This window comes from Centroberyx affinis, unplaced genomic scaffold (genome assembly GCF_046629955.1).
Source record: "Centroberyx affinis isolate AG114_WGS23_722 - 3 ecotype Tasmania unplaced genomic scaffold, CSIRO-AGI_Caff_v1 ptg004041l_1, whole genome shotgun sequence".
NCBI lineage: Eukaryota > Metazoa > Chordata > Actinopteri > Beryciformes > Berycidae > Centroberyx > Centroberyx affinis.
The window spans coordinates 249,066-270,725 of record NW_027281838.1 but is presented as its reverse complement, the minus strand read 5'-3'; the positions used below and the strand labels follow the sequence as shown (position 1 = coordinate 270,725).

The 21,660-nt window shown below is 41.1% G+C and overlaps 2 protein-coding genes across 2 annotated transcripts; both read left to right on the top strand.

Moving 5' to 3' along the window:
• Window positions 1-310: 310 nt before the first annotated feature.
• Window positions 311-12,163, top strand: ftcd (formimidoyltransferase cyclodeaminase). The gene is made up of 13 exons (XM_071542216.1): window positions 311-347; window positions 1,283-1,411; window positions 3,227-3,315; window positions 4,111-4,290; window positions 5,187-5,324; window positions 5,675-5,806; window positions 6,667-6,728; window positions 7,248-7,374; window positions 8,426-8,587; window positions 9,324-9,367; window positions 11,095-11,233; window positions 11,537-11,632; window positions 12,080-12,163. Exons 1-13 carry the CDS (start codon window positions 311-313, stop codon window positions 12,161-12,163), a joined length of 1,419 nt encoding a protein of 472 aa, XP_071398317.1.
• Window positions 12,164-13,249: 1,086 nt separating this feature from the next.
• LOC139663527 (antifreeze protein Maxi-like) lies at window positions 13,250-16,721 on the top strand. Its single transcript, XM_071542223.1, has 4 exons — window positions 13,250-13,311; window positions 14,066-14,139; window positions 14,405-15,005; window positions 16,186-16,721. Exons 3-4 carry the CDS (start codon window positions 14,483-14,485, stop codon window positions 16,251-16,253), a joined length of 591 nt encoding a protein of 196 aa, XP_071398324.1. The 5' UTR covers window positions 13,250-13,311; window positions 14,066-14,139; window positions 14,405-14,482; the 3' UTR covers window positions 16,254-16,721.
• The last annotated feature ends 4,939 nt before the right edge of the window (window positions 16,722-21,660 follow it).

Here is a 21,660-nt window from a genome sequence, read left to right as displayed (position 1 = left end):
TCATAAGGATTCATTATGATACAGAAACGGCACAAGTGAAAGAAGCTAGTAGGAATGGCAGGAATGGCAAAAAACTCCCCAAACACCAGCACATCAGCAGAATTAGTTTTAATTCAATTAAATTCAATAGACTTTATTTACCCTCGTGGGGCAATTGGATTCTTGGCACTCATCAGATTAACACAAAAATGCTGGCTACTCTTTTAGAGTGAGCTACTTTGTACTATGAACTACTTCTTCGGTTCAACATTCCTTACCATTTAACTCCTAGCAAATAGCCAACACAGACAGCTCTCTTCATATTGGAGCAATGGATGTATTAAAATCTACAGTTAAACTGCGCAAAGGTGAGAAGGAGCCAAAGCTCAGGTTTAAAAAAACAACCCTGAACCCTCCTTTTGAATACTTCTCAGTATAATGACTGATCATTAAGCATTCTGTGCTCTTTTGGGCAGAACAGAGCAAGGACAGAATCCGGTCATTCCCCCTCCTTCCCACACACACACACATACACACACACACACACACACACACACACACACACACACACACACACACACACACACACACACACATTCAACACTCAACACTCAGTTATGGCCAATGTTTAAAGGGCAAATCCACCAAAACAAATACATTTTCTTTTTCACTTGTTTGCTTTATGGATTCCCAAGACTGAGGAAAATACAATCCTGTGACATCATGGGTTCATATAATTACCTCAGATTAATTACAGTCACTTAACTGTAGTATATAGTAAATATCTATACATATATATATAGGCCTAGTAAACATCTAGCATATGTACATACATTTTTAGTATGGATACTTATACTTTTTTATATACTACTAGTACCTTTATACTACTTTCTTTTACATACTACTTATAAAAGTGACCTATTCCTTAAATTTCTTTTTATTTTTATATACTACTTTAATAATACTAATATCATTTTTAATTAGTTAATTAGTTTAATGTGATCCACCAAGTCAATTTCTTCATTTTCTTCAAGTCATTTTCTTCCTTGTGCAAACTTACTTGGCCAATAAAACTGAGTCTGCCGTGGGGAATCGAACCCCCCGAACCCTGAAAAAATATAACTTGGAAATGAAAAAATAGCGAGTGTGTGTGTGTGTGTGTGTGTGTGTGTGTGTGTGTGTGTGTGTGTGTGTGTGTGTGTGTGTGTGTGTGTGTGTGTGTGTGTGTGGATTTACAAACTTAACTATGCCTCCACTCCATCGGCACCATGTTTAAGTTTCTCTCGTGTGTTTGCTGGAGCAGGGGAGCACCCGCGGACCGGAGCGCTGGACGTCTGTCCCTTCATCCCCGTCCAGAACGCCACCATGGACGACTGCGTCTCCTGCGCCAACGTCTTCGCCCAGAGACTCTCAGACATGCTGCACGTGCCTGGTAAGATTTTTTATGTAAAACAGACTTACCCAGTCTAAACCAGGAAGTAGGGATCGCACAAGGGCCTTAAAGTGTTTTAAGTTTTCAAAATGTAAGTACTGGAATACCTGGAAAGTAAGCCTGCTATGTGAGAAAGTGCTTAAAAGACCTTGAAATAAGTAGGTGAGTAAATAAGTAAGTAGGAGGAGGGAGAGGAAGAGGAGGAGGGAGAGGAGAGGAGGGAGAGGGAGAGAAGGAGGAGGAGGGAGAGGGAGAGGAGGAGGAGGAAGAGGAAGAAGAGGAGGGAGAGGAGGGAGAGGGAGAGGAGGAGGAGGAGGAGGAGGAGGGAGAGGGAGAGGAGGAGGAAGAAGAGGAGGAAGAAGAGGAGGAAGAGGAGGAGGAGAGGAGGGAGGAGGGAGAGGAGGAGGAGAGGATGGAGAGGGAGAGGAGGAGGAGGAAGAGGAAGAAGAGGAGGAGAGGAGGGAGAGGGAGAGGAGGAGGAGGAAGAGGAAGAAGAGGAGGGAGAGGAGGGAGAGGGAGAGGAGGAGGAGGAAGAGGAAGAAGATGAGGAAGAGGAGGAGGGAGAGGAGGAGGAGAGGAGGGAGAGGGAGAGGAGGAGGAGGAAGAGGAAGAAGAGGAGGAGGAAGAGGAAGAAGAGGAGGAGGGAGGAGAGGAGGGAGAGGAGGAGGAGGAAGAGGAAGAAGAGGAGGGAGAGGAAGAGGAAGAAGAGGAGGGAGAGGAGGGAGAGGAGGAGGAGGGAGAGGAGGAGGAGAGGAGGGAGAGGAGGAGGAGGAAGAGGAAGAAGAGGAGGGAGAGGAGGGAGAGGGAGAGGAGGAGGAGGAAGAGGAAGAAGAGGAGGAGGAAGAGGAAGAGGAGGAGGAGAGGAGGGAGAGGAGGAGGAGGAGGAGGAGGAGGAGGAGGAGGAGGAGGGAGAGGGAGAGGAGGAAGAGGAAGGAAGAGGAGGAAGAAGAGGAGGAGGAGAGGAGGGAGGAGGGAGAGGGGAGGGAAGGAAGAGGAAGAAGAGGAGGAGGAAGAGGAAGAAGAGGAGGACGGAGGAGAGGAGGGAGAGGAGGAGGAGGAAGAGGAAGAAGAGGAGGGAGAGGAGGGAGAGGAGGAGGAGGGAGAGGAGGAGGAGAGAGGAGGAGAAGAGGAAGAGGAGAAGGGAGAGGAGGAGGAGGAAGAGGAAGAAGAGGAGGAAGAAGAGGAGGAAGAGGAGGAATGTAAGTTAAAACGGAGAAAAGGAGACCGATGCAGATCACTTAAAAGCTTGTGAACATCTGAAGCTGTGATTTAAAGAAACACAGTAAGGTTTACGGAAATGTTTCTTGTTTTGTGTGGAGTCTTTATGAATGGAAGAGGATTAGGGCCACATGTGAAAAAAATATTTGAGTTCTGAATTATGAGAATAAAGTCAGAATTCTGAGTTCTGACTTTATTCTCAGAATCTTAGAATTCTGACTTTAATCTCAGAATTCTGACTTTATTCTCAGAATCTTAGAATTCTGACTTTAAACTCAGACAGACCTAAAAAAAAAAAAATTCACATGGCCCTAATCCTCTTCCGTATTTATGAACATAATAATAGTGCTGGAAAAGGTCATTGAAAGTCATTGAATTTGATATAAAATGGTCTTTATGAAATGAGGAAGTGATGCTGATGATGTCACTTCTCATCCCCACAAACTGAGCCGCTGTAGATTCTCCCTGTTTGTCCAGATTCAATTCTGCTGTCAGTTTTCTCACCGGTGGGAAGTCTTCTCCACACGGGAAGAGACCGATCCAAACCTAAAGAGTAAAATTCTCCCGATCAATACCAAATCATCATTTCATCCACAGTGTATCTTTATGGAGAAGCGGCACGGAAAGAGACCCGGAGGAATCTTCCCTCTGTACGGGCCGGAGAGTACGAGGCCTTACCTGAGAAAGTAAGACAGTGGATTTTACAGGACGTTATGATACACACACACACACACACACACACACACACACACACACACACACACACACACACACACACACACACAGAAAACAACCATTGATGGAAAACAGTAGTTAAAGGAAAACTCCACCCTAAAAATCTTTAACACTGTTTGGCGATGTACCTTAAAAAAAAAAAAACTTTATTTATAATATTTTTATATATATTATATTATTATCATTGATTACTGAAGTTTAGTAACATCTTTAGTACTTCTTAGACTACATCTTCTGGGGTTTATGACAAAAATAAAACAATATCTTTTCCATAAGGACTTCTCTGGTGCATATTTTTGATATTTACATTGTTTAAATATTTAATAACTTATTTACTGCTTGGTCTAAAACTCAGAGCTAAAGCAGAGAGGCCATGTTAATGCTCAGTGGGACATGTGCTTAGAATTCACATTTCTGTTTTCATGTGATTTTTTTTTTTTTTTTTTTTTAAGGGTTTTAACTGAATGTTTCCCTCTATCTGGACAAATAGTTTATAACAGGACCGACTCAGAATCAGAATCAGAATAGAGTTTATTGCCAAGTAAGTTTTCACAGTACAAGGAATTTGCTTTGGTATGGAGGTGCATACAATAAACATAAAAATAATAAAATAAAATAAAAATAATAATACAATTAAAATATAATAAAAAATATAATTAATATAATAAAAATTTGTACAATATATATGTGCAATATAACAATATAACTGTTTTTTTTTTTGTTTTTTGTTTTTTTCTCTCTTCCAGTTAAAAAGTGAGGAATGGGCTCCGGACCACGGCCCCGCCACGTTCGTCCCCTCGTGGGGCGCCACGGTAACGGGAGCGCGCAAGTTCCTCATCGCCTACAACGTGAACCTCATCAGCACCAAGGAGCAGGCCCATCGGATCGCACTGGACATCAGGGAGCAGGGGCGGGGGAAAGACCAGGTGCATGCTGGGTGTTTAGACCTTTACTTCGGTTTCCACTTTGGTTTCGAGCACCAGTGTTAAACGTCACAGTGATTGATTCAGTTATCTCTTTAGTGTTCAGGCTCTTATTTTAACCTGTGTACTGAGTGGCTATCATTGCATCATTGCATGATTTGTCACGGCAAAAATGATCCACCTGTTCATATTCAGTCTTAAAATATTATTTTTAAGTGAAAAATTATGTCAATGTGGTGAGGTAATACCACTTGCAGTTTCCGTTGTTCATAGGAATTTTACTACAGATGAGTGAAACAAGGCAGAATAAGGCAGATTGCTGCACTAGTACCAACATCTTTTCACTTGTTTTAGGAAATATAACATGTTAAATTAATTATTATTAATTAAAATTAATATTTATTAAAAGCTTAAAGACTTAAAGACTCATTAAGATGGACATTTTTTTGTAGTGTAGCCTGTTTACCAGGGTTCCTGCACATACATACCCCATTTTGAAATTGTATACTTTACGAAATCTTGATTTCATGGCTGGATTTGAGGATTTTGGTAGCTGGGCAATATAACTGAACTCTACAGCTGAACATTATTCTTCACAGTATCCCAGTATGCGAAATGGCAGTGGGTCTACCACTAAATAAAATGTGTTGTCTTATGTGTACTTTTGTAGACTTGCAAATTCAGTGTGCAATTTCCCAACCTTTTCATGACCTCAGATTGATATTCCAGACTTTTCTTTTCCCTGTATAAAGAGCTAATCATCTATCAACCAAATTGGCTAAGTTCTCCTGTTATTTGAATTTAACCATTTTCACTAGCAGTGGTGGTAACACACCACTGCTGGATGAGTTCAGACGAGACGGTGGATTTGACCCTGACATTGTGCGTCTCTCCACCAGCCTGGTCTGCTGAAGAAGGTGCAGGGCATGGGCTGGTACCTGGAGGAGGCCAACGTCGCCCAGGTCTCCACCAACATCCTGGACTACGAGCTGACTCCCCTCCACACCGTCTACGAGGAGATCTGCCGGGATGCAGAGGTCCGGGGTCGACTCAGTGGTCTTATACAGTGTTCAATTTGAAGTCGAAAAGTTAGAAAGGGCAGAATTAAAACCTCCAGGTGTTCCAGTGGTCCAGCTTGGTAAAAATTGAGGAGAAACATGGACGCCTGCAAGAAGCTGTTATGTTAATGTTATGTTGATGCTTGGTCATGTTAGCTAGCTAGTTAGCATTAGTTAGAACATTCACAACTGTAAGTGCAACTTTACATTTCAAATTTCTATGTTTAACCCTTTAAGGGGGCAAAAGAAAAGACTATTTCCTTACGGATATCAATAAAGTATCGCATCGTTATCATCACTGTTATGAATCTACATCCTGGTTTCCACAGGATCTGAACCTGCCTGTGGTGGGTTCTCAGATCGTCGGTCTGATCCCGCTGAAGGCCGTGCTGGACTCTGCTGACTTCTACATCAAGAGAGATCGACTCTTCATCATCGAAGAGGAGCACAAAGTCAGACTGGTGAGGACATGATAGAGGGTGATACGCTACATCAGTGGAGGCTGGTGATTCAAACGGTTAAGGAGGACAGGGATTGGTAAACTGTGTGGTGAAAGGTAAATGTCAAGTCATTTAATCTAGTACTGAGTCCTAAAATCTTACTTTTCAACAAGTGAAAAATTCTGCCAATAGAGTTTGATTTGTTTCCAATGCAATTTCACCTGTTTCACCTGAATTTTTCAAGGGACAAATGTCAATATGCTGCAACAAAGCAGAATAAGGCAGATGACTAGTATCAGGAAAATTACACTTGATTCAAGAAACATCTTGAAACAAGTTTATTTGCACTGGAAACAAGTGAAATCATCTCACCGCATTGGAGTTTGTCACTTGTTTTAAGAAAAGTTTTTTAGGTTTTAAGACTCAATACTTAATTTTATGACGGGAGGAAAATGTTTAAAAAAAAGTTGGTGTCTATGGACCAGCCTCCTCTACAATTGATTGAACATGTGTGACCGTATCCATTGGCTACGGTGGCTAATGCGACTTTAATCATCTAAGCTCACACCAGGATGCATTAAGTAATGGGATTTTGCTCACGTTGTGATCAGATTTTAAAAGCAGATATGGAAGTGGTCAGGTCATGTGTTGTTGAGATGGATTTATTGCACGCAATTTATCTTTGTAGGTACACTGTACTCTGGACTACTTTTGTTTTATGTTGTCTGTATGTGATAAAATGTGTTACCAGTGATAGATAACTATAAATAAACACTATAAATTGCGCTATTAGGATCAATTAATGTCAAGCAAACTGATCATCTGTTGTTGCATAGAGAGATTAAAAGTCTCTCTCTCTCTCTCTCTCTCTCTCTCTCTAGGTTATCAGTAAGCTTGGCCTTGACTCTCTGGGGCCTTTCAACCCAAAGGAGAGGATCATAGAGTGAGTTAACATAATACAATGGTTTCTGTTTTACATAGACTGTGGGTTATTTTGATACACATTGGAATAAGAAATAAGATAGGACAGCACTTCATTGATCCCCTTGGGGAAATTCAGGTGCCACAGCAGCAATTGGTGGACAGTGCCAATGAAGTCAAGTACAGGAAGGAAATAAAACAAAATAGGTACTAAATAAAGGTAATGTACATAATATACACAAAAGAGTCAGTGCAAATAAATGCAAATAATAATTGCAGATTCGGATAAGTCAATGGATATATTCCAGAGGTACGTAATATCCATGTGCAACATAGTCAAGAGGATTGTTTCCAATGCAGTTTCACTTATTCAGGAAATTTCTACAAACAAGTGTCAGTATCTTGAAATGAAAGAAAATTCAAGTTCAAGGAAATTCGATTGGCATTGGCACTCCATTGGCAGATTTGTTTCAAATATTTTAAGAAAAATAAGATTTTAAAACTAGTTCTTGTAAGCAGTTGTGTTGTTGTTCCTGTGCAGGTACATGGTGAAGTCTCAGGAGGACAAGTGTCTGGTTTCTCTGTCCCTGCAGCAGTTTGTCCGTAGTGTTGGAGCCAGGACGGCAGCCCCGGGCGGAGGGTCTGTCTCTGCTGCCGTGGCTGCTCTGGTATGACCAAAACCTTCTCTGACCAACTTCTGACCAACATCTCTCTGACTTCTGACCAATTCCCGTCCAACATCTTTTCAACCTATCTCCAAAATGTCTCCCATTTCTGACCAACGTCTGTCCTGCCAACTTCTGACCAACCTCACTTTCCACATCTCTCCAATCTCTGTCCCAGCTCTTTCCAAGCTCTCTCCAACTCCTCTGAAACATCTGTCTAAATTCTCTTCAACTTTTCCAAACTCTCTCCAACTTCCAACCAACCTTTCTAACCATCCTCCAACTTTCTACAACTTCTGTCCAAGCTCTCCCCAATTTCCCTGATCTCTCTCTCTCCAATTTCTCTCCAACATCCAACCAACCTCTGTCTGAAATCTGTCTAACCTCTAACTTTTCTCCAACCTTACCCCAACGTTCTCCAATTTCTATCCAACCTTTCTCCAAATGTTCCAACCTCTCCAACTTCCAATCAACCCCTCTCAACTTTCGACCAAATCTCCAAATTCTGACCGTCTCTGCAACCTCTCTCCCACTTCTGTCAAACCTCTAACTTTTCTTCCTCCAACTTTTTTCCAGCCTTTCTCCAAACTCTCTCCAGCTTCTCTCCAGCCTCTAGCCAACCTCAGTCCAACCTTCGGTCAAACCTTTCTCCAACTTGTTCAACCAACTTCTGGTAAACCTGGTCTGTTACCTCTCTCTAACCTCTGTAACCTCATTCTAGTCTCTTTTGACTTTTGTCATCCTCTCTCTCGCATTCATCCATCTTCTGTCCATTCTCCGAACTTATGAGACACAGAGAGAAGACACTGACACTGATTAACATATTGACAGTGGAAAGATTAAAATAAGGCAATTTTAGATACTTTTTGTATGTTAGAAAAATGTTTGAATGTTTTGTAAATGGCTTGTTAGCATTGCTAGCATTCTTTGTTGAAATCAAGTGCCACAGCACCAAGTGTCTTGTAAAGAAGAGTGACCAACTAAAATTCAACAAGGTATGAAATCTCTTTCATATTAGTGTGTGTGTGTGTGTGTGTGTGCACGCGCCCTCCAGGGGGCAGCTCTGGGTGCCATGGTCGGCCAGATGACTTATGGGAAGAAGCAGTTTGAGAACCTGGACAGCGTAATGAGGAGGCTGATTCCTCCGTTCCACCAGGCCATGAACGACCTGCTGGTCATGGTGGACGCCGACTCCACCGCCTTCAACAGCTACATGGTGAGGAGGAAGCTCCTATCTGTCATGGCCCTGAAAACGTCTCATCATTGGTTATGTTTACACTTATTTCAGAATCACTTTAATCATAATCATACAAGTAAATAAATGTAGGACTTTGTCTTGTTGATACTGGTGCAGAAACATCTTGACAACTTCCAGTTTCACAGTACATACTGACACACAAATTATCTCCAGTAACATTAGACTGAAGCCCAGTAAAAATGGCAAGAATTAAGCAAGGAGGAAGCTAATATTATGAAGCCTAGCCTATACTAGCCCACAGCCTATAACTCTAGGTAAGCTAGTTAGCTAGTTGCTGAGCTTCAACATCATGATGACATGGTCATGAATGAATGAAAAAAAAGTTATTGTGATTTATTTTTATTTTTTTAACCAGAGTTCTTTGCCATTCAAGTTTGCCAGTTAGCTAACTTGCGCTCCAGGGACTTGTTTCTTTGGCTCCACCCATTGAGGTTTAACTAAACCAATGAGATTATTTGTGCCTCCAGAGCAGCTCTGTTAGTCGACCATACATATCCATATCTACATATGAATCAAGTGAATTAAATGATCATCGTGATGCTAGTGCATCGATGACCTTTGAATAAATTATTTGTTATGGTGGAGGTTTGTTGTGTGCACTCATTTGTTCTGGATCTGCAGTAAGGATGTGAGGGAAACCACTGCAAACCTGTTGGGTTAAAACCTCTGTAATATTTATCTCTCTCTGTTATAGGCAGCGTTGAAAATGCCAAAGAACACCGCGGAGGAAATTAAAAGGTAATCTTGTGACACTGGAAACCACTCATTATGATAATCATATTCAGTTCATTGCTCCAGGTACATTTACAGTACATGTACTAGGAATTAGCCTTGGTGAGTAGATAATGCAGAACATGAATGCAGCAAAGCAAACAGACATAAACACACAATTGATGTAGATAGACACAAGGGATTTACACAATGTACACAATCCAATAGAAAGCACAATGGCCTTATACAAACATCTCATGTCAAAGGGAAAATATAAGTTGATAAATAGAAGCACAGGTGAATTGGGGATGAAAACTCATGTATACTATAGACAGTTACAATGTCCACAAAATGAATTTGCATACATATTTTAGTTAGATGACATAGTGCGCTTTAACATAAGGTAAATATGGTCATGAAAATGTAAATATTGAGCTACAGACTGCTGTTAGTCCCATTTAATGTTGTCCTAACAGAAAAGTGAATGAAACCATGCAAGTCATGCACGTGTCTGCAAGCACTAACTCAAGTCCGTCTAGACTTACAGTGATGCTTACTGCCAAGTTCAACAGTCCAAAGTTCAACAGTCCAGAATTCACACTCAAGTTTCTACTCTTCCTTCCTCTTGACAAGTATAATGATCATTGTCACAAAGTCAAGACTTTTGACATCATTTTAAATGTAGAAACCCTTTAATGTGAAGTCTGTGTGACATTTCTGGCCATACTCCAGCCTGATAAACACACTGTAGCCCAAACGCAGCCAGTCAGACCTGATTCCATTGTCAGACTGTGTTGGGAATTTTCTCCTTGGTTTAAAACCACAGACACAGAAAACTCTGACGTCTCTTTGATGTTCTGTCCTCACATGACTTACACTGCAAAAAGTGAGAAGCTAAGCAAGTAATTTTATCATGTATTCAGATTTATAAACCTTACAAGGTTTTAAGTTAATGTGACTTGTTTGAATAAAAATAATCCAAGACAAGAGAATCAATTTTGCAACACAAAACCTTTTTGAAGGTAATTACACTTGTTTCAAGTAAATTATATATTATCATTAAAAGTGGATTTTTTTTTGCAACCAATACAATTATTTGCGTGTGTACCAAGATCATTTGAATTAAAAAAAAATCCTGAAAATCATCCTTATTTTTTGCAGTGTATGCTAATGCCTTTGGCATTGTGACTGTTAGTCTTGTTGTTTTGAGCATCCGCATTTGATTGGTCTGCTGTAGCAATCCAGACAGATAAAAGTCACATCCACAGGATACGATGTGTTATTAAAGCTACAGTATGTAACTTTTCGCCTTCAGGCAGGAAGTGTATTGTTAGTCCCGCCCACCTCCCCCAACACTTGTCGCTCATCTTGATGAGCTGTCTGCCTTGAAATGGCATCTAGCCTGAGGAAATGGTAACCACCCCAAAAAGTCCCAAATATCGTTGAAATTTAGGCATGAACACCAGCTAGCTGATGATGTAGAATATATCCTATTCACTGACATGTGAAAAAGTTTCATATTACAGCTGTAAACGAGGCTGAGCTATGTTCTACCTGTGTAGAACATAGCTCAGCTGTATCTGTCTTGAATGTTAGAGGAAAGGGGGGTGGATAAGGTAAAGTGCACACTTCCCATCACATGTTTTTAATTTAATAGTGCTATTAAAACACCCAGTTTAATTCCCCTTGCATGTAGAGAGCTTTTTTTTCTCCCGAATGTGTGATTGTAATGTTTGGTTGTCGGTCTCTCTGAGGCGGGACGCTGCCATGCAGGAGGGTCTGAAGAAAGCGGTGGGAGTTCCCTTGGCTCTGGCTGAGAAGGTCAACGTCCTCTGGCCCTCCCTCAAAGAAATGGTCCTCTATGGAAACATAGCCTGCAAGTCTGACGCTCAGGTACAGCAGAAAAACAACTTAAGTTCACACCAGGCATTATTGAAGCGGTTTATTCGAACTCTGTAGTGTTTTCTCCTGTAGTTCAGTTGGTTTGTCCAGGTGAGAACGATGCCATTTGAACTCCGGTGGCACCAAATAACGGCACCGAGAGTCTCAGTCCTCTAACAAGAGAACTGCAACTCCAACTACAGGAAACCACCCCGAGACACAAGGGATTATGGGTAGAAGGAGACGGATAAAGTTCCTTGTGCTTCATGTGTTCTTAACTGGTATGATTTCTTTTCGTTCTCTCGTGGTTTTCAGGTAGCAGCCAAAGCCTTGGAGACGGCGGTTTTTGGTGCGTACTACAACGTTGTCATCAACCTCAAAGACATCACAGACGACGGCTTCAAAATGGCTGTAAGTGTTTGCATCCTGGTGATCAGTGGGCTGAGTCTGAGAGGATGACCTGGGATTCAATGAGATGAGAGTTGAGAGTCTTTGAGGTGGGATGAGATGAGGAACAAACACTTTTGTATAATTTTTTAGACATATTCCATACATCTGCTGTCTTCTTATCATAATGGACCAAGTTGCTCCTCTGTCTTATCACATATTCTGCATGACAGGACATAATTCAGCTTCAGCAAGGTTTATATTTAAATATTTAAAACAAAAATAATTAATTTAATTCCAGTTCCTCATCACCTTCCAAATTCCAATTATCCTTAATTAGCCTTAATCCTCTTTTAGATATACACAACTCAAATAAAAATGCATCAAAAACACCATCATCATCATATCTTAACCATGATAAAACAAAGTTATTAACTAAATGATAACCTGTTTCTGCTGTGTGTGCTGTAGACCCAGAAAAAGGCCTCAGCGTTGCTCCAGGAGGCGAAGGACAACGCTGCTGCTGTTCTGGATGCTGCTGACAAGAGAAGCTGAAACTCTGATCTGAAACCACAGACTGGACCTGAGAGTTAATCAGATTTTAACAGAGATGGAAAATATATCTGCCCACTGAATTCAGGCTGCTAATCTGTTATTACAATGTTTCAGCCAACTAGCTGTTCTTTGAAACGCTGTAACTTGCTAGTCGAAACATGGCAGCACATTTAGGTTGGCTGTTTATATTTTGGACATTTTCTCCAAGAAATCATATTATAATCTGTACAGTTAAATGTGTCTTAGCGATTACTACATTGCACCAAGATGACCGTACTTGTGCTGCAAATGTACTGCCAAACCTGTATCCATATTCTGCTTGCAAAAATAAAGAATAAGAAATCAATGAATTGATGTCAGAAAACGTAATTTTCTCCCATCGTCATGCATCCCACTATGAAATCCGTTTGGAGGTTTTTTTTAGGTATCCTGCTGACAGACAGACTTAACTGACAGGTGAAAACAGAAACTCCTTGGCAGAGGTAAATGTGCAAAAATGCAGAAAATCAAACAAGGGGCGAGTACTCTTTCTTTTTTTTTTTTTCAAAATATTTTTATTGAAAACAGTATTAAACGACATAAAAAAAAACGTATCAGTGTATCCCCTCATTGCATACTTAATTTTCTCAAGTTTGAGAAAAAACACAGTGTCTTTGAGCCACTGTGAAACAGAAGGAGGGTTAGGAGATTCCCACTGTAGGAGAAGGCGACGTCTGGCTAGTAAAGATGTGAAATTAATAATTTCTTCTTGTACAGAATTCAATTGAACCTGACTCATCCGGGGTCCCAAAGATAGCAATCACTGGACAGGGCTGCAGCTGTATTCCCAGTATGGGGGCGAGTACTCTTTCATGACACTGTACAGTAAATGAGCTGTAAGTGCCCTTGCTCAGGGGCACCTCGGCAGTGCTGGGCTCTCTCTCAGCACTGGGGATAAAACCAGCAACCTTCCAACAACTAGCCAACCTGCCATACTTTGGAAAACAAACCAGTTGGTGACATCTTTCCACTTCTCACTCCACCTTTACAGTGCAGTAGTTCAGAAAGGCATGATGAGACAGGAATGCAGAGGTGCAGCACAGCACTTATAAATCAGAGTGCATCTCTTCTAATTTGACAGTCGAGTTGTCAGCTGCTGTCCAATTCACGTAAGTACACTGTTCTAATTTTCTGTTATCAGATATGCAAATTTAGCATAGGAAGGGGGCTTTCTTCTAAAGCTTTCCAGGGAAAATTATGTGTTCAATATATTTTACAGCGATTTGATATTTTTTTTTTAGTTTATTGTAGAAGCAATGAAAGGAGCTATTGTTTTTTTATGATAATATAGGAATATTTTCCTCTTAATTTCAGTGTAACATTCAACAACTGCTTTAAAATGGTCAGTCGGAAATGTGAAACACAATTTCTTGTTAGATTCTAGAGAATGTGAGAATTTTTTATAAACTTTTCTCTTGAGCATTTTTTGTTATTGAATGGCTGTACACAAGCTATTGATGAAAGAGCATGCAAAGCATATGAGCATTGTCAGGTGAAAACCTCATGAATCCAACTTTGGTGATTTAAACTTAAACTGAAGAATGAAATGCTCCTCAATGGGTTGAAAAGACTTATGAAACCCTTTCAAACCCATTGGATAAACTAATAATGCATGTCCATCAAGCTAAAAACGAGGCTGTTCCTTTTAATTCCTGAAAAGTTGAGATTTTGGACATACAAGGTTTTAACCAGACAACAGCGATATATAAAACTAAAATGTGCCTGCTGTTCTTTTGTTGTTGTACTATTATTTGTCCTCATAGACAAGGGTGATGAGCCAGTAACTTTTCATGTAACCAGTAAAACCAGTTTAACTGTGAGATGTAACCAGGCACCTCCCTGTTTTTGTGTTTTGTTTAATAGCACTGCATCATAAAGGATTCATCTGCCACCAAGATAAACACTCTGTCGTGGAAAAATGTTCAGTACTTGTTCAGGTAAGACTCTCTTCCCTTTCTCAAAGGAATGGAAGAGTTCTCACATCAATTTTCTAACTGTGGAGTTAATTTCCAAAAGATTATTTATAAAATGAAGTTACTTATTCAGTATTTCGAAGGTGGAAGATTTAGTATGTAAAAGTGTTATTTAGTTAACCAAGGACTTAGGTTCTCTACTACATTTGCTTCAATCTTGCTCTGTTGGAGCTCTTATTTTGAAACAAAACACTTAAATTCCTTCTGTCCTCTGATTGGTCCTCTACAGATACCCATCCCTCTGGCTACGACTGTGTCCCCCAGCCAGGTGTCCCGGGGCATCCGGGGGGTCCTGAAGAAGGCCAACATGGACCTGGTGGACATGGACCTGGAAGCGGGCAACATCAAGGTGACCGTTACACAGAACACAGACCCAGCCCTGACCGTCACCAGGGAGACCAAGGAGGCAGACGCAGCCCCGACCGTCACCAGGGCGACCACGGAGGCAGACGCAGCCCCGACCGTCACCAGGGCGACCACGGAGGCAGACGCAGCCCCGACCGTCACCAGGGCGACGACGGAGGCAGACGCAGCCCCGACCGTCACCAGGGCGACCACGGAGGCAGACGCAGCCCCGACCGTCACCAGGGCGACCACAGCGGCAGATGCAGCCCTGATCACCATGGAGACCGCGGTGGAAGCCCTGGTCGTCACCGTAGAAACAGCAAGAGCCCTGGTCGTCGCCACAATAGTGGCAGTGGCAGTGGCAGCTGTAGTGGCAGTGATAGTGATGGCGGGCATGGGCACGGCGGTCATAGGCGTAAACACAGGCATGGTCATGGTCACAAGCGTGGACGGGGGCGTGGTCATAAGCACTGATAGACATAAAGGTGAGATCCAAAGTATTTCAAGTTCATTAATGCCCACTGCACTCTAGAAGCAAGTTAAGATTAAAATAATAAATTCTGAAATATCATGTTGTTGATATGAGCTTACAGGAATGTTTTGCCTTTAAAGGCTCCTATGAAATGGTCTGACTCTGGGTTCAGTGCATCACACAGAGGAAAATCCTCTGGTCCAACATACTGTTACTTGTAGGTCTCGCCCTCCTGCACCCTTCCTATCAAATTAGCCCAATGACACCATGTAGTGACATCAGTATCGTATGATTTAAATCAATAGTTGAATGTTGCTAATCTTAAGAAAAGACATACTTCATGTACTTGAACAAAATCACTCAACTATTTGTTAAAGGTCATTGAGTAATCTATCAATCTCAATCAATTTATATAGGGGGCTTTAAGGCGATGCAACGTAACCCCTGGCGGCCATATTGGAGGTCTTCAGCTCTGTGACCAACTTATTATGTTTCCGTCTCAAAAGATAGACATGGTTAATTTCTGTGCTGATCCATCTGATCGATTTAGTGTTTAGATAATGTCAGTTTAGCTAGCTAACCATAGTATCTGGTCAGCTAACCATCACTGTCTTGTTAACACATCTGATTAGCACACTAGCTAACATATCTAGTAGCAGCTAGCGTTAGCATGTTGACATTAACATCAGTGTGTTTGCTGGCTAGTTAGCTAGCTAACAGTTTGTTCAGGTTAACTGAGCTGACTCTTCTCAAGCTCCAACTCTTCATATTTTGGAGTAGAGACTAGGGCTAAAGACAAGACAGTTTACTGTGTCACAGTAACCTACATCTGGAAACAAATCCACCTTATCACACTATTCACTTTTACTGAGAACGTTACTGAATGGATCTACAGCCACACCACAACAAGCTGACTCAGCTAGCTCTCTGGTTGGTTGTTAGAGATTTAGACTTTATTAACCATGATGGAGCCAGATGTGGTTCAAGGAAGATTTGAGAACTGCAAAGCCTCTATTGGCGTCCAGTAGGGATTTCATCAGTATCGATCCTGAACAAGTCTCTGGCATGCATATTGAAGCTTATTCTACTGTTGACCTCATTGTACTGTAAATCATTATGGATAAGAGTGTTAACTAAATTGCTACAATGTAAATGCAATGTAAATGTTTGTGTTTTCTTGTTTTGTCTCCCAGGCAGCAGACACAAACTGAAGAAACGTCCTCTGATGATCTGCCTGCTGTCTCTCTCTCTCTCTCTTTGAATTTCTCAATCCAAAAATGTTAAATGATGTAGACTTTTTTTGATTGCACAACTGCTGTGGTGTACCCGTAGTGGGCCTACTATGGCTATAGTACAGTATCAAATCATGTTGTACTCACACTGGGCCCACTATAGCTATGGTATGGTATATTTATTTTGGTTTTCCATTGGAATACTGAAGAGGTTTGTTTTTTTGTGAAGGAACCCAACATGTCACCCTGCCAGCAGCCAGTGAAAGTGGACCAGAAGAAAACATATTTGTAGTACGCTCCCAACACCAAACTCCACAAAATATAATGGAAAAACATACTGTACTATGCCAGCATGGGTATTTCGGTATCTGTTTCACGTATTTCTGTATCCATATTCTAACAAAATAAATTGGATAAATTAGTTGAACAGTCTTTTGATTGCCTTGTAACCAGATCCTCTGTTATAGCTGTAGGCTAATCAAATAAACATGAGTAAAAGGTGAACTTTAGGGTGTGTTGTAATTTTATTGCCTGATTGAGGAGGTTTTATTAAATAATGGTGACTAATCAGGAGAACAGTTGAACATGGAGCGTATGGAGGATTTCAGACAAAAACTTAAGTGAGGTAAAAAAAAAAAAAAGAAAAGAAAAAAAAGGGGAAATTATACTTCTGATAGGTAAAAGTTCCAGGTACAGTCTGTTAACTTGTATGAGTTGTATGTGTAAAAATACCTTTATTTATCCAGTATGGGGAGATTGAAAAACACAAACATATGTGTTTTGTTTTTGTTTGTTTGTTTGTTTTTTCATTTTCTTTTCTACATTTCCATTTTTTTATTGGAAGCATTTTGCTGACCATTTTGAGAGCAACTCACAATGAGGCCAACAGTAGAATAAAGTTAAACTTAAAACTCAAGGGTCAAAGCACCCTGTGTTAGAAAGTGCTAGAAAATTAACACAGTTCAGAGGGAAATATGTATTCTATGATTGCAGATTAGAGGATGAAGATATGGGAGAGAAGATCTGATTGAGTCGGGAGACACTGAACATTTCAGTGTTGTGTGAAAACCTCGTAACTCCAGTTTTGGTGATTTTCATGTTTTCACTTCAAATTGAAGGATTACATGGTTCCTCTTTGGGTGGAGAAATTTCTCCGACCTTTTGTGTTTATGAAACCCTTTCAAAATCCATTGGATTATCAGTCAAAAATGCACCCTACCCTTATTAAATCAATATCGCTCACAAAGGAGGCGATGTAGATGAAGACAAGCAGGTGAGTTACAGAAGGATTTTTTCATATGCAAAACTGTTCCCCCCAAATAATAATTGTAAAAAACATCTTTTAAGGCACAGTTTTTAGTTTTAGATTTTAATAGTGAACTGCTGACAATCAGTATTATCCATGTAGCCTACACATCAAGCCTCATCGACAAAAGTCCCTTCGGGTTGCAGTTCCTGCTGATCAGAGGTGGAAAGTATAGTAGATTTTGAGTAAATTTGTGTAATGTTCCTTTTATGGATATTTTCAGTGTATTTCATCCTAGTTTTACTTGAGTAAGCTTTACTTTTAGACATAAAAGCAGTGATGTAGTGGGAAATAAAAAGGTGGGGAAACTGTGAGCATCTTACTGTAATATGGCAGATGAATTTAGACCATAATGGATTCTGATATATTGAAAAGGTTGGTAGATTTTGGTTCACAAATAAAATTGAGGGTCAGCTGAGTTTAGGTGGGTTTTCTATATCCCTGCATAAGAATACAGTTCTGTCATTAACAGTAGAAAGTGACTTTGAAAAAATACCAAGACATTTTCTTTTATGTACAAAAGTTAAGGATAAGTAAACTCCCACACACTGCTCTTGCGATGCAAACACCGATTTATTGAAAGAGTACCGTTTTGTTCTCCCTGGACCTTCGGCAAGTCCTTAGCATTTCTCCGACACACCTGCACAGGATTTTCTTGTTTTTTGTGCAAAAGTTAAAAAATATATATTTGTTACTGCCGTGGCCGTACCCCCAGAAGATTCCCTAGTGTTTCCTTGTGTTTCCCCTCCCCTGTGTTCCCAATGCTCCCCTGTCTGTCTCTCTCTGTGTCTGTTTTGTTTGTGTGTGTGTGTGTGTGTGTGTGTGTGTGTGTTGGCGTGGGCATGGTCTCCCCTCCTCGTTCTCCTGGCTCCCGGCTCTGCTCGTCCTGCACACCTGTCTGCAATCGGCTCATCGCCTCTCCCAGTCTGCTCACCTGCCTCTCATCAGCTCACCTGCCTGCAGTATATCTACCCCTGCGCCAGATTGTTGTTTCAACCACAGTAGTAGTTACGCCCAAGGTCAAATCTAGTTAAACTCCCAATTACTTTGTTTCTCTGTGTTGCCTGTGACTAACCAGTCTCTCTTCTGCCCCAGGACCATCACCTGCCTGCCTGCCAGCCACCTCCTAGCCTCCAAGCTCCCTCTGCCTGCCACGCTTCCCCTCCTCCCACGCTCACGCCAAGCCCCGCTCCTCTTCACCATCACTCCCCCCCCCCCCCCCCTGCAGCCACCAGAGTCCCGTTCCCTGACATCAGCCCCTGATCCAGATCCTCCCTTACAGTAAACCTTTTCCTTACCCTCACCACCCTGTCCGTGTCCTGCGCTTGGGTCCCACCTGTGTTCATAACAATATTTTTCTCTGACTTTTATATGAATAGCCATAGAAAATATAGTTGATTTAACTTTTGCACATCAAAGAAAAGAGCCATAGCTTCTGTTTTGTTTTTTTCAAGTCTTTTTTTTTTTTACCCTGGACTCATGGAGCATCTTTTTTTGCAGACAGACTTTAATGGTTTGTTGATGCATCTGCAGTAAGAAAACTATCTGGAATTAGCTTTGATTATATAAACTTTAAAGGGAGGCATTCCCAAACCTGGGAATAATAACACAATAAATGGTTTGCAAGGGACCACACCAAAACATGTAAACTGTTCATTTTTGACGGGAATATTTTGAAACATGCACAAGATCTGAATATTTTTGCTTGAAAGTGTAAAGAACTTAAGTGTTTTCTAAGTGAGCTACTTTTCTGCTTTTTCTAGGACAAATAAAATAAAAAATGTAACTGAAGTAGCTGCATGTTCACAAAAACATTTCAGTCCTCTTTCCTCTTCTATTGCCAAAACAGACAGACATCAAAGGCTGTGTCGACTAACATTGACATAACCCTGGGCCTGACCCTGGGTTATGTTTTCATGTCTACAAAAACCCAGCAACCTGCACGATAAACAGGTCGAACGACAAGGTGATCCTGTCAAACGGGTGTCGGACACATGTCATTTTCTCACTGACAGAGAAAAGACAGGAAACTCGCTCAGGAATCCATCAACAACAACTTGAACTGCACTATAGTCAATGAAATAGTTTCCTTTTGAAATGTTGTGTATATATATTTTGGGGGAAAATTTGCCTTAAGTTGAGGATTTATCATTAGACATGTTTTTTGGTTTAGTGAAGTTGAAATTAAGTAAAAAAACTGCCATGAATCTCAACATTAGAGCATCACAAAAAACACAAATTTCCTTGTGGTTCTTGTCCTGAAATGGACAATGAGACAAAACCACATAGTCATTACATTATGACAACTCGGTAAAATAGATAAATTACCACTCTGAATTTCATTTGATCTTTTTCTCATCATTCCTAAACAACGAATCAATACAATCGATTCAGCTCTTCAATAACATGTAAACACTATTTGACAAATAAACTGGAGAATAAAACTGTTTAGTCGGGTTAAAGCTGCAAAAGGCAACTTTGCACGTTGGCGGCTCCAAGTGGCAGCGAGAGGTAACTGATTGAAAACTTGGAACTTCATTACACAGAAATCCTGTGCGGCGGCATCAGTAAACAGGTCTGTGATGCTTTATACCAAAGGAAACCAAAGGGAAGAGAGTGGAAAAGATTACTTTAGAAATAGGATTAGAATTTCACTTAAATTTTGATTTGTCACTTCCATAAGCAGTAAAATATATTTTAAATAAGTGATAAAGGAAATCCCAGTCAAACCTACTGGTACAACAAACGATAAGATGGACTTCAAGAATCCCGCATGTAATAAAACGATGAGTACTTCTAACAATAGATATACATGAGCAGTGAAGTCTCAGGTCTTGCTCTGGCTCTTCTATTTAAAATCATCCCAAGATCTGGCGTTTTATTTAGTGTCAAAACAAGGTCAAGACAGCAGAGTCCAGCAACCAGTTTGTATCAGACAAGCTGTTAGCTTTAATGTTCATACTGAGAAAATATTAACATAGTAACACCCTGGTATGTAAAGGTAAAAAGTTCACATTAGATGGCTGGATTTGTATATAAACATCTTGCCTGCAGCAGCTTTAGCCGCTAAAAACTCTTTGTTCTACCCTCACTACAGTTCTGCCTGCAACACAGTCTCACAAAAATTTGTGAAATGAGCTCAAACTCTGAAACTCAGATTACATATTGTGGACAGGAATGATGTTCAGATTAGGTTCCTCCACCAGTAAAGGATTATGTGCCAACAGCAGGAATTGGACTGGACATTTTCACCTGTTGGTCACATGAAAAGGTTAGCTAACGCTTCAGTTCAGCAGCTAAAACAGTTTGCTTCAGGTTAGCTTCGGGTTTTGCTCATGGTTCAATAAATGAAAACTTGTTGTCATGAGTTGGGAGTTGAACGCAGGTCGTCGCCCATCCGCTCCTCTGACCTCCACACACTGTCCACCGTCAAACTACTTCATGTTTCTAGTCCTGTCTCCTCCAGTTAATCCTTTCCTGCTGGAGAAACGCATTTCTAACACTTTTCCTTGCATTTTAAGACATTGCCCTCATTTCACAAAATTTTGTGAAGCCAGGCTGCCGACCGAGGCTACGGCCCTCGATTTGACTTCAACTCTTATATCACATAATCACACTCGGAGTCAATAAAAGGCAAGCCCCTGTAACGAATCTCCACCTCCCAACAGAGCTGGAGAGCCTGAGCGACGATATCCTCCGACATCTTGTGAGCAAACTCCAGTAGCGGCCTGCTGACCGGGCACAGCGGGACGTCCAGCCGATAATCGACCTCTGACGCTTCCTCCGGATCGACAAAACGCTTCGCCTCCTTCGGGCCTGCAGCCTCTCCCGGTGTGATGAAGGCCTCCGTCTCGTCTTCTCCTCGTGTCTCGATGATAGTCTTCATCGGTTTGTCTGATCGGGTCCGAGAACAACATCTCGACTCGCTGCTTCCCATTTCAAACACACGGCAGGACTGTTCGTTTAGCGGTCGCAACTTTTCAAGAAGTTTGACTCTCCAGCGGTTTCCATGACTGTGGAAATGACCAAGAAGCATGAAAGACGTGTTTTAACTCAACAACAATGCTGCATGTAGTATATTTTGTGTACATTACATTATGTAGATTATATATTTGTATCCTGTAACTACT

Bases quoted from the DNA above. Each gene is read 5' to 3' on its own strand.
- ftcd (XM_071542216.1), top strand. From the start codon at position 311: ATGGATGTATTAAAATCTACAGTTAAACTGCGCAAAG. The intron at 1,412-3,226 runs GTAAGATTTTTT...TTTCATCCACAG, and splicing joins AGACATGCTGCACGTGCCTG to TGTATCTTTATGGAGAAGCG. The intron at 11,234-11,536 runs GTACAGCAGAAA...CGTGGTTTTCAG, and splicing joins CCTGCAAGTCTGACGCTCAG to GTAGCAGCCAAAGCCTTGGA.
- LOC139663527 (XM_071542223.1), top strand. From the start codon at position 14,483: ATGGACCTGGTGGACATGGACCTGGAAGCGGGCAACATCAAGGTGACC. The intron at 15,006-16,185 runs GTGAGATCCAAA...TTTGTCTCCCAG, and splicing joins AAGCACTGATAGACATAAAG to GCAGCAGACACAAACTGAAG.